Consider the following 10956-nt stretch of genomic DNA (forward strand, 5'->3'; position numbering starts at 1 on the left):
ATATGTGTGTGTGTGTGTGTGTGTGTGTGTGTGTGTGTGTGTGTGTGTGTGTGTGTGTGTGTGTGTGTGTGTGTGTGTGTGTGTTTATCACAGGAGAGATTGCTCAGTGTTGCGAGATATCTGCAATGAAAGGTCAGCCGGAATGGAGACATTATTTTAGCTGTATGTAAAACAACGCAACTACACGAAAAAGGAAAAAGGTCAGGTTAATCAAAGTGGACATTTTATTTTCAAACAACCGGCCATGTAAATACTCAAACGAAATGAAAGAAATCACAATTCTGAAAGTCAGTGAACAAACAAAAAGAACGCGTGAAAGCGATCTTTTCGTAAATCGATAAAATGCAATCATATAGGTGGAAAAGGCGCACTGACAGACTTGTGTGCACCAGCGCGAAAAAAATATTGTTTTTTTTTAGCAAGGAAACCAGTCGTCTAATTAAGAGCTCGGTGTAAAGCTTGGCTCAGGGAGTAATAAAACTGTTCATTCCACATCTCCATGGTTACTTCAGGAAAGATCATAGAGAGGATTCCGGCCGCTGCATTTACAGGGTGTCCGGCACCATCAACGTTAATCTGAACGCTTACAGTTATTACGGGAATAGTGGGTCCTTGGTAGGCAAGCTTAGTCTGCTTATCTTCTTCACTGAGTCCCACGTGGAACTGCACCGTGAAACGAGATAGCCTGGATCGCAGACTAAGCGTGCCTTGATGTCCGGAGCAGTGCCTCCAGGGTGTCGCGATAACCACGTCGCCTGCGTTGAGGAGGTCTACTTGTACTCTGCGGGTACCGTTCAGGCAGTAGGGGATCGCAGGGCCATACTGTTGCAACTTGTGAAAGCCGCTCACGTTGAACCCGCTTATTTCGAAGCCAGCAAAAACTGGATAGTACTTCTCAGGGCCAACGATCTGGTACTCTGGAAACTTGGCGATAAGTTTTGTAATCGCGCCGTCAACGTCGATTCCGGACAAGTCGCAGGCTGAATCTGCAATACGAAAACATGTCACTATAAGTTTCAGTGTTAATTCGAGTTTTCAGCGATTCCTGCAACAACGTGCATATATATATATATATAATAAGAGGACAAGGGACATCAGAAATCTTGTGATAAGCGCTTCAGGAATGCTCAAGTAAAGCGAGGAAGCAAACGCTCATTTTCAATAACTCATCCTGCTCCTTGGGACATACATTCACGAAGCCAGCGTCAAGTTCCTACGGAAATTTTTCGATCCTTCGTTTCACATGGGTATACCGCTCGGCAGACCTCACCTGGAGAGGAGCTTGCATATGCAGATGATAAAGCCATCCAGGTGAGGGCGAAGAACAGATGACAAAAATCCATGGTATATTTCATGCTGAAATCAAATACACATTTAGTATGCATTAGTACGACATATCCTATAACGCAATAAAAAGATCATAAGCACTTGATTTCTAATACGTAAAATGGCATTACGTTAGAGGGCGTAACCTCTGTTAAAAAAGCAGAGGTGGACTGTGGTCCGTCATGTTTGTCAAGCTTATTTTTTGCCTATCTTCTTTCCAGGAACACAGAAGCAGTTACTGGAGCCCACCCCAAATGACTCGGCAATTATTTCATATAGTATGGCCTTCGTGACCTCTACAAGCAATCACAGCAAGCAGCACGATTGAGGTCGCACTATTCTTCTCAAGAAATTATGCAGAAATTCAAATCAAACGTAGCATAAAACCAACTGCCCTCTTTTATGCGCAGAAAAAATCTTAGTTTTTCTATACAGTTGTGCGGGGTCTTCGAATGTTTACAGTCATCTTTCATTGTAAATGCCGAGATTTAATTGTCGGCGCTTCTACTGCCGCGAAGCTCTGTTGCGGGTACGGGAAACCTTCATCTGCACGGATACCAATATGTGTACCCATGTAAAATACAATCTACGCAGTATATTTACAGATAGTCCAGAGGAGACTAAGATAGAGACTGCCTGAAAATCTCAGCAATTTCGTCTCTCTCGTATTCTTACGGGCAGCTACACTGAGGGCGGTGTTCCTCCTCAATTTTACTCACACTAATATTTTCTAAAAAAAATTGTTATTTTGCTGATGGTGTACATTTATGTGAATACTGGCATGCTTTATACAAGGTACTGCATTCTAGAAAACGAGACACAAATAGGAGTAGTTATGTTACACGTTATCTGGATTATCCATAAGAAAAAATGAATCCTGTGAACAATATGTCCCTACTAGAGCTGACTACTATGAGTCTCACCTGAATTCCACCGAGGGCCGATGAAGTAGGATCTTTGTAGTTTGCCACTAAGTTTTCGGGGGAGTGCAAGGCCTCCGAACAGGCTACGCTCAAAGAAGTGGCTACCTCGAAACAAGAACTTGGGATGCCTGGCACGCGTGCACCTTATATAAGAAGGCTGTCGAAGTCACCGGTTGCTTTTCCCAAGCGGACATTGTGCGATATCCTTGCAACCTCCAAAGAAGGGTACAGATATGCCCCGAGTAACCCCGACACTGACGTCGGCAGAAAGTCGAAAGTGAGGCGCGTCGAGTCGCTAACAAGATGAGATTGGCGACAACTCGCGTGTGTTGACGGCCGGCACAACACGCTGCCCACATGACGAAATGCTGACGTCTCGGCGGGGTGCGTACGCTCGTTTAGTCGTTGCATGAGGTAGGCTCAAGTGTCCGGAATAAACAGAAAGGGTGGCGCCCTGTAGAACATGCGCCAATTCGTGGCCTTTCTCATCTTGTCATATAGCCTTCCCCCAAAAGCTTGATGATGCTAATAGGATCACATTTCGACCTTTCTTTAACTATATAATTGGTGTTTTCGCCATTATGCCAACGTACCATTAATGTGCGCCTGTCAGTGCTAGAAGATGTGAAAAATTACTGTAGACAAATCAACGTAACTGTACACGATCTAGTACACTCCAACCCCCAACGTACGCCGGAGCCTTCGCCTGCACGCGATTTCTTCTTTTCGAGGTATAGAGAACACGCCAACCGACCACAAACGAAACCACACTTTCCCACGCGCCCGTGGATGGCGGCAATGCCCGTCGTCATGGATCATCGTCACGAGGACTACACCCGAGCACTGTAATACAATGTCAGCGCCATTATTGTACATACACTTATACTCATGCACTGAAGTTCTACAAGAAACTTATATTTTTTAAAGAATCTGCCTATTCACTGTGACGCAGATGGCGCTGAACAACGCTCTGTCGAAATCCTCAAACATTTATGAGAAGAACCTGCAGAAGCAGACACAGTGCTTGGTTACCTATCGAATATCGTAAGCTTTACACGTTCACTGTTGATCCATTTGCCAGCACGTCTTGTTTTAAAGAGACAAAAGGGATACATCATTGAAAAAAATGCGCTTTATTACCTTAGTTCACGGCATAAGAGACAGTATGCGCATGGCCACATTGCGGGTATTCATGAGCAGGCGTGTAACGTGCCATTATGGCGTAGTCAATGTCAGTTTCACTGAATCAGCGTTGAATCTACGACTTTATAGAATGTTGTGTGAAAGGCAAGAGAGAACTCCCAATACCACAATTCCTTCACCACGTTAGGAAAGAGTGCGCTCAGGACTTCGAACAAGGTGCGCACCTCGCTACCAGCGCCTTCGACGATAACGCGGATACCGTCGGTTGTCACAGGAACAATACGACCCATAGGTTGGAGCCTAACCTCGTTTCCAGGCGAGTGAGAGACACGAAACTAGACGGTGAAGCAAGACAACGAAGTGCGAAGATTGAAGCGGCCTTAAAATGGTGTCGCCTTCGTTTAGAAAATCGGCCTGCCACATGCGGCTACCGTTGATGCAGTATGGAAACAGGGGCCCGTAAGCACGCAGTTTGTTTAGGCCTTCCACGGCGAATCCACCGACTTGGACCCCGGGCCAGTACGAGTTGAACCTTTGCTGACCAAAGGCGTGATTCTCTGGAAGCCTGGCGAGCACTCGCAAAAGTTGGTTGTCCAAGCGGAGACCCGCGAAATCACATGTATTGTCTGCGACATGAAAAAGTAGAAATAATAAAACTAAAACATTCTTACAATCATAATGAACATGATAATGTTTATGCATGGCATAGTGTCACTGTAGTAGCCGTTGAATCTGATGCGGCAATTTGTAGCAGCAACGAGCTCGCGCGCGAATGAGCATGAGCAAACTCTCTGAAGGGGTAAAGCAATTGCTATATTCTTCAAGCGCCTATGCGGCTCTACTTCTGTCAGGAGAGCGACATGTTGTAATGGAGGCCTGTAAAACAACTCGATCATTTTTCATTCACATATTATGAGAAATCATATTCTGGAAGTCCTCAACAATTTTTATAATGAAGGCGTCTATTTCGTCTCACGCTACAGCTAATATGACCGTGTGTATCGATTCAATCGGAGAAAAAAAGCACGCGATTATTTAATGCCGCTTAATACCTGCGATTCTGAAATCGACTTGTACTGCCACTCGATCAACGAAGCAATATTTTTCTATGACAGGCAATTATCAGTTGACTGCCTGGACTGCGCATCGAACCAAGTGGACTACGTGCATTCCGTGAGGTGTCTGAGAACTATGAATGTCGTTGAACTAATTTGTGTGTAGACAGCGTTGAAAAAAAAATGTGCAGCAGGAAGAGACACGAACAAGGAAGCCAGAAATGCAAGCGCGTACTTCCAGATGTGTTTTATTCAGGACACGTGGTCAGCCTTTAAATAGTATCCAGCCAAGGTGACGTATTCATTTAAGTGTCAAGAATTTATAGAGTAAAGAAAAAACTTTAACACAAACACAGGTTGAGAACGCGTTTTCAATAAAAGCACTCGTAAGCCTGCTGTCCTCTGTCTAACTTCTTTCTTTGTGTTCGGTCCTTCTGCGTACATTGATCATTGAACCAATGCTTAAACCAAGGGACTTGTTTGTGGCAGGCCAGTTGCGGCCCGTGCTTGTTTATGATGACGTGCATTGTAAACACGTTACAGTATTCATAGTTCGCCTCTAACACCGCGCTCACACGCAGTAGGGGACATGGTTATCACAACCAAAATGCTATGATCACCGAAAAAACTGCACAAAGAGGTCCTCACCTGCCCCGTAGAGCGTTCCTTTAGTAGATGTGGACAAAGATGCTATGACAGTAAAGAAAATCAGTCGCCTCATCCTGAAGAATTTGCTGTAATGTAAAATAAAAACGTTTCGCTGAACAATGCAATACTCCGATTGCAAACCACGGCACACTCACAAACTATAATTAATGTTAAAGTTATCCAGAAGTAGAAATTTTTCCAACGTGTTTAGAGAAATTTTCGGGATGAATGCGCTGGAACACAATTCATGTTTATTAGATAAACACATTGTGTAAGAGCAACATATTAAACCCTTGAGCGACTTGGAGCAGTAGGAACACTCTCGTTTCTATTTCAATCCTACAGTATAATATTATCGGGAACGGGAGCTAGAAGATTCCAATGATAGTTGCAGTAGACAAAAATAATATCTGTGCTAGTTGTGTTACTAAGTATGTGTCACTTCATGAATATCTATTCTAGATGAAGACGTCAGAAGAGTAATTTGTAAATAATGCAAATCTTTCGTTGCACATGCGTTACGTAAATACGCACTTTCAGTGGGCCTGGATGTAAATACGAGAAATGTGCTTACTTCATGACCACACTGCCGAATGAAGCCGACTGAGGCACCGTCCACGCGTCGTACAGAATGGAAGTTTTCCGTCAAATACGAAGCGGCCAAGCGGCCCTCAATAGGCAGATTCTAAAAGCGGTGTCCCTTCGAGCAACTTTGTAAGGACTTATTTGGAGGCTCCTGAGCAGTAACCAACAACTTCACTTTGCGACGGACGTGTAATGCCACCCTTTACACTCTTCATGCCCTGCCTCGCGAAGGCACCCCATTGAGTCGTTCTTCAAGTTGCTTGAACAAACACGTACACACTACAGAGTTGCGATATTTTTGGCGCGTGATAATTGTACCGCCGACCCTCAGACGTAAGGTTTCCTCTCTGTTGTCAAATCTCAATCTGGATGTTTTCCCGGTGGCTGCGCATTAAAACACTGCCTCTGCGAAATAATTGGGCGTATCCTGGTCTTTCTATCATATTATGTCGCACTGATCTGTACGCCTACGTGAATTTGTAAATTATCCGTGTGGTTCCAACGACCGGCTTGGTGTTCCAGTCCTTGTAGTTTCTAGGGGCTTTCTTGCATGAATTTACTTTAAGGTATCATTGTTCCATTGCCTCAGAAAGCGCATTCATAAGCGATAGCACAAAATTGTGCTTCACGTGATTTGTTTGATGGACGCATTAGTGCCAGCCGAAGCCTCAATGTTTTCGGTTGACTAGTGAAAAAGCTGCATTTGGGCTCGTATTTACCCACTATCCAGTACAGATCGACGCCCGGCTTTTGCTTACGTTCTGGCCTGCATGCAGCCATTCTTATTCTGTTGATGTGAAAAGCCATGCAACCTGATCCGAAATGAAACCACCCTTTTGCACGTGCGGAAGGATGGCGGCAATGTTCGTCGTCATTGTGATGAGAACTTCACATGAGGCAATATGTCATACAAAGGCAGGATCGCTTTATTACACATTAAAAACGAAGATATAGTTTGACACGGTAGTTGTACAACAAACCGTAATGAATCATTTCCAGACAACATGGAAGATTGCCGTTCTTAATTATTCGCTGCTGAATCACTTCGACAATGAGACTGTAGAAGACTGTACAGCCGAAATTATTAAACGATTATGACGAAAGCTTGTAGCTAAGCTTGAATTCCTATCGAGTACTGTAGGTTTCGCATGGCATTTTGGCACGAAGCCCAGGCCGGAAGTTACGGAGAATAAAAAGTAAGCTTCACGAACGAATTCATATCTTATTAGGTTCGTTTACTAAGTGTATGCCAGTATTCGCAATGCTATATTACTGGCCACTCATGGGTGGGCGAATCACGCGCCGTTATGGTGCACTGATTGTCACTTTGTTGAATCATCGTTCATTCAACGAGTTCGCGGAAGGTTCGGTCAAACACAAGAGAAAACTTCCAATACCACACCTCATTAACCACGCCAGGAAACATTGCGCTCAGGACTTCAAACGCGGTGCGCACCTCGCTACCCGCACCTTCGATTGCAACTCGGATACCGTCGGTCGTAACAGGAACAATGCGACCCATAGGTTCCAGCTTGACTTCGTTTCCAGCCGACTCCACCACGCGAAATTGGGCGGTGAATCTGGACAACATTGTGCGAAGCTTGAAGCGACCTTCGTGTCCTGAACAAGTCTTCCATGGCAAAGACAAAGTGGTATCGCCATCATTTAAAAAGTCGACTTGAAGCATGCGGGTTCCGTTGATGCAGTATGGAAAGAGGGGTCCGTAAAGACGCAACTTGTTGAGGCCTTCCGCGGAGAGTCCACCGAGTTCGAGCCCGGGCCAGAACGGGCGGAGCCTCTGTGGGCCGAAAGCGTGATTTTCTGGAAGCCTGCCGAGCATCCGCGAAAGCTCGTTGACCAATCGGAGGCCCGTGAAGTCACACGTAGTGTCTGCGCAATATAAAAAGAAATTCATTGAAATAAAATAATTATACATACATGCGAAGCATAATGAACACCATAAATGATCATACTGAACATAGCACGAGTGAAGTTGTCCCTAAGTCCGGTGTAATAATATAGAGCCATCAATACCTGTCATGGCAGTCTCATTAGAAAAAGAATATGAGTGAGCAATGCAAACGCGCTACTTCGAAAGTCTCTGTAAGCGTCTCAATTCCATCAACTTCACATGAGTGGCACGCTGTAATAGGTTAGTTACAAACTCCTAATTGACTTTTGAATTCACGTGTGCAAAAATATTTTTGAAGCAGTTTTGAACACTGGAAAATAAGTCGGTCGTATTCGCGTCCTACAACAAATAATATTTTTGCTTACAATGACTGCATTGTCAAAGAAAATCACGCAGCGTTGAAAACCGTTCAGTTTTGATAGTATAGCAAATGCCAAAAGGCGCAACTCCAGGAACCACTCGTATATAATTATTAAACAAATACATTCATCAAACGTTCAAGATATCGTACGATATACACTGTACACCTTGAATGAAATTGTTCCAACAAAGAATGCCGTTTCACGTAGGACGCCTGTCTTCGCCAGGCAGGCCAGCTGCGGCCCTCAGAAGACGCATCGCTTGTCGATATGCGGGCTGAATGACACAATTATGTTTTTTGCGGAATTATGTTTGATAACGGAAACCGACCAATGCTCCTTTGTTCGCGCACACTTTAGTAGGTTGTACGAGGAAGCTTGAAGATTAGCATCTTTATCTTTTTTTGCGCGTCTAGAGCAACTGAAACCTTAAGCAAACATTTATATTTATGTGTTGATAGGAGAAATGCGATAACGGATCGGATGTGAAAACTCACAAGCGACCAGCATTTTTACGCTTTGACGATGGTTCTGCCAACACTATCTCTGCAGAACATCGGAAATGCGATGCAAAGATTCATGTCCGCGATGTTCTAGATGCTGATATACCCCACAGGTTGAGAAGTGATAGGTGATAGAATATGCCAGACATGTACCACATCCTGAAATTTCTTTCTCTCATACAGGGCAAGCATCCTACCTGTTCCCATTGAAGCCATTTAAGGCAGAATTTCAGTGGACGATGGTAGCTTGAAGAGATGAGTAATCTTCTAACAGCAGGTGTCGCCTAAGCAGCGACACACACTGTTCAGCGTCTAAGCTTCAGCTTCAGCATGAGCAGCTTCAGCATCTAAGCCTAACGAGGTAGTACAAACTACGCTTCACGTTTTAACCTATCTCAGAAGTTAATGCAAATCGCTCTCTACAACCGTCACTTTCGGTGGGATTCCGTCGCTTCGAACTCTCCTCAGCACATTCCTAACGGTAAGATAAAGATAGGCCAAAGGAATTTGAGCACCTTGTTGAAATTTCATTTGCCTCTGGTTGACGTGCCGCGTATTCAGATGAGTCTACTGTCATTTCAAACCACTGCAGTCACAGAAAGTTGCGAACGCAATAATCGCAACTCAAATGTCGTCACAGTACAAAATACAAATGCTTCCTCACCTGCGCCGTAAAGCGTTGCTGTGGAAGTTGTGGACAAAAAGCCGATGACCGCAAACAGAATAACTCCGCCCATCTTCACAAGTTTGCTGTAAAGTAGCATAACATGTGGGTGGGTGCGTGCTGAACAATGCAGTTGTACTTAGTTTTTAAACTCCGAGGATTGAAGCACATCTATAATGCTCACTAGCATCAAGCTTGAAAAATATAAGGTTGAAGTTATTCACAAGTACTAAGCCCGGAGAACCCATTTTGAAAAATTGTTTTCTTCAGTGTGCATGCACACAAGCTATGCTTATGGGATAACACTTTTTTACGCACAAGGAATGAAACCTGCAAGGGACTATAGTAGTTATGAACCCTTCTCATTTTCTTTCATATACTCTATCAACATCGAGAACATGAGCGTGAAGATGCTCACCTTCCCTAAAGCACGCAGGAAACCATATCTGTCATTACAGTCATAATCCTAAAGAGATTATCGCTTATATAGGCTGTTACATATTTAATGCGCCGCTTTAAAAGAATGAACATTGTTCTCGTCATTTTATTAAGCGCTGCTTTCTGTTCGTAATTTATGTAATTGTGCTAAATATAAGCTAGAAATACGCAATTTCGAACATCCCGTGAGTCTATAAGAAAATTTACTTACAAATATGACACTGACGAACGAAACGGATTTCCCGACCGTCTAAGCGTCCTACAAGCTTGGTCTTTTTCGTAATGGCAACAGCACCAGATCGTACCGCAACGAACAGATTCTGAAAGCTGCGTCCTTTGATAGAGCTTTATGAAGCCTAACTTGGAAGGGCCTCGGCAGCTACTGATAAGTTCGTTTTGCAACGGACGTGAAATGGCAGCCTTTGCGATCCCGATGGTGCGTCCCGTGAAGTCCGCCCCTTTTTGCAATGGTCGTTAATTTGCGATGGTCGTCGCACGAGCAAAGGCTTACACACTGCTACTACGCCTATGCTGCGACGCCTGCGACGATAACTGCACCGCAGAAGAACCGCAAGCACACTTGGCCTCTTTTTTATCACATCTCAGTCCGGACGTTTACTCGGTGCCCTCCGATGCGCGGCCTCTGAGAAGTAATTAGGCGTATCCTGCTCCATTTCTTTATCATAAGTATCACCTTGCAATGCACGCCTCTCTAATCTATGCGGGCAGGGGAGGGCGCAGTCTTTACGTTCCTGCTCGCGTACTTGACGTACTTTCTTGCACGCAATTATTTACACAAGCAATGCGTGTTACCCTCGACAAATATTTCCATAAGCAGGAAGAGACCACTTTCGTTCAAATAACTTTAGCACACCGACGCGTCATGGGAGCTGGTGATGGAGGCACATAAAGTACATCAGCCATCGCATACGGCAGCACCAAAAGTAAACCTGACCTAGCGTTCATTTCACCATAATGTAATGCACACAAGGTGTCCTGTAGAAGGACTTGTCTTTGGGCTAGAGGGTGCTTGCTAATGATTATTCTGTGCTACACCACGATTATTAGCAAGGCGTGCTGTGTACGTGGAGTAAGTTGGAAATGTTTCTAAAGTGAACAGTCTTAGGCGCTGCCACCAATACTCTAAAAATAAGCCGTGCCAAACGTTCAGGGAGTCTTCAAATGCCACAATAGAGCACTGCGTGTGTACCATTCACCATATTTGAATAGCTACGTGTATATCTTCCCAGTCTTGCGTTCCAATGACGCCTGCTAACAGTAGCCTAGGCAGAAATTTGCTTGGGTGGGGGCACGTCCTAGATCTGAAGTAGATGCTCGACAGGCAAGTATGGTGGAGTGTCATTTCGCGCTCTGGATCCCATGGCAGAAAAAAATTCGGG

The 10956-nt window shown here is 44.5% G+C and overlaps 2 protein-coding genes across 2 annotated transcripts; both read right to left on the bottom strand.

Annotated features, from left to right (window-relative positions):
• Positions 1-201: 201 nt before the first annotated feature.
• On the bottom strand, positions 202-2511 carry LOC119373782 (uncharacterized). Its single transcript, XM_037643837.2, has 3 exons — positions 2250-2511; positions 1271-1356; positions 202-986 (listed from the first exon to the last, which is right to left on the bottom strand). Exons 2-3 carry the CDS (start codon positions 1353-1355, stop codon positions 436-438), a joined length of 636 nt encoding a protein of 211 aa, XP_037499765.1. The 5' UTR covers position 1356; positions 2250-2511; the 3' UTR covers positions 202-435.
• Positions 2512-6585: 4074 nt separating this feature from the next.
• LOC119373872 (uncharacterized) lies at positions 6586-10109 on the bottom strand. Its single transcript, XM_037643935.2, has 3 exons — positions 9768-10109; positions 9119-9204; positions 6586-7570 (listed from the first exon to the last, which is right to left on the bottom strand). The coding sequence occupies exons 2-3, from the start codon at positions 9189-9191 to the stop codon at positions 7023-7025; spliced, it is 621 nt and encodes a 206-aa protein (XP_037499863.1). The 5' UTR covers positions 9192-9204; positions 9768-10109; the 3' UTR covers positions 6586-7022.
• Positions 10110-10956: the final 847 nt, after the last annotated feature.

This window comes from Rhipicephalus sanguineus, chromosome 11, assembly GCF_013339695.2.
Source record: "Rhipicephalus sanguineus isolate Rsan-2018 chromosome 11, BIME_Rsan_1.4, whole genome shotgun sequence".
Lineage (NCBI taxonomy): Eukaryota > Metazoa > Arthropoda > Arachnida > Ixodida > Ixodidae > Rhipicephalus > Rhipicephalus sanguineus.

What these genes read in the sequence shown, in the direction of transcription:
- LOC119373782 (XM_037643837.2), bottom strand. Translation starts at nt 1,355, where the DNA reads ATGAAATATACCATGGATTTTTGTCATCTGTTCTTCGCCCTCACCTGG. An exon ending in ATATGCAAGCTCCTCTCCAG is followed by an intron (nt 987 to 1,270) that starts GTGAGGTCTGCC and finishes TTCGTATTGCAG; the next exon opens with ATTCAGCCTGCGACTTGTCC.
- LOC119373872 (XM_037643935.2), bottom strand. Translation starts at nt 9,191, where the DNA reads ATGGGCGGAGTTATTCTGTTTGCGGTCATCGGCTTTTTGTCCACAACT. An exon ending in AGCAACGCTTTACGGCGCAG is followed by an intron (nt 7,571 to 9,118) that starts GTGAGGAAGCAT and finishes TATATTGCGCAG; the next exon opens with ACACTACGTGTGACTTCACG.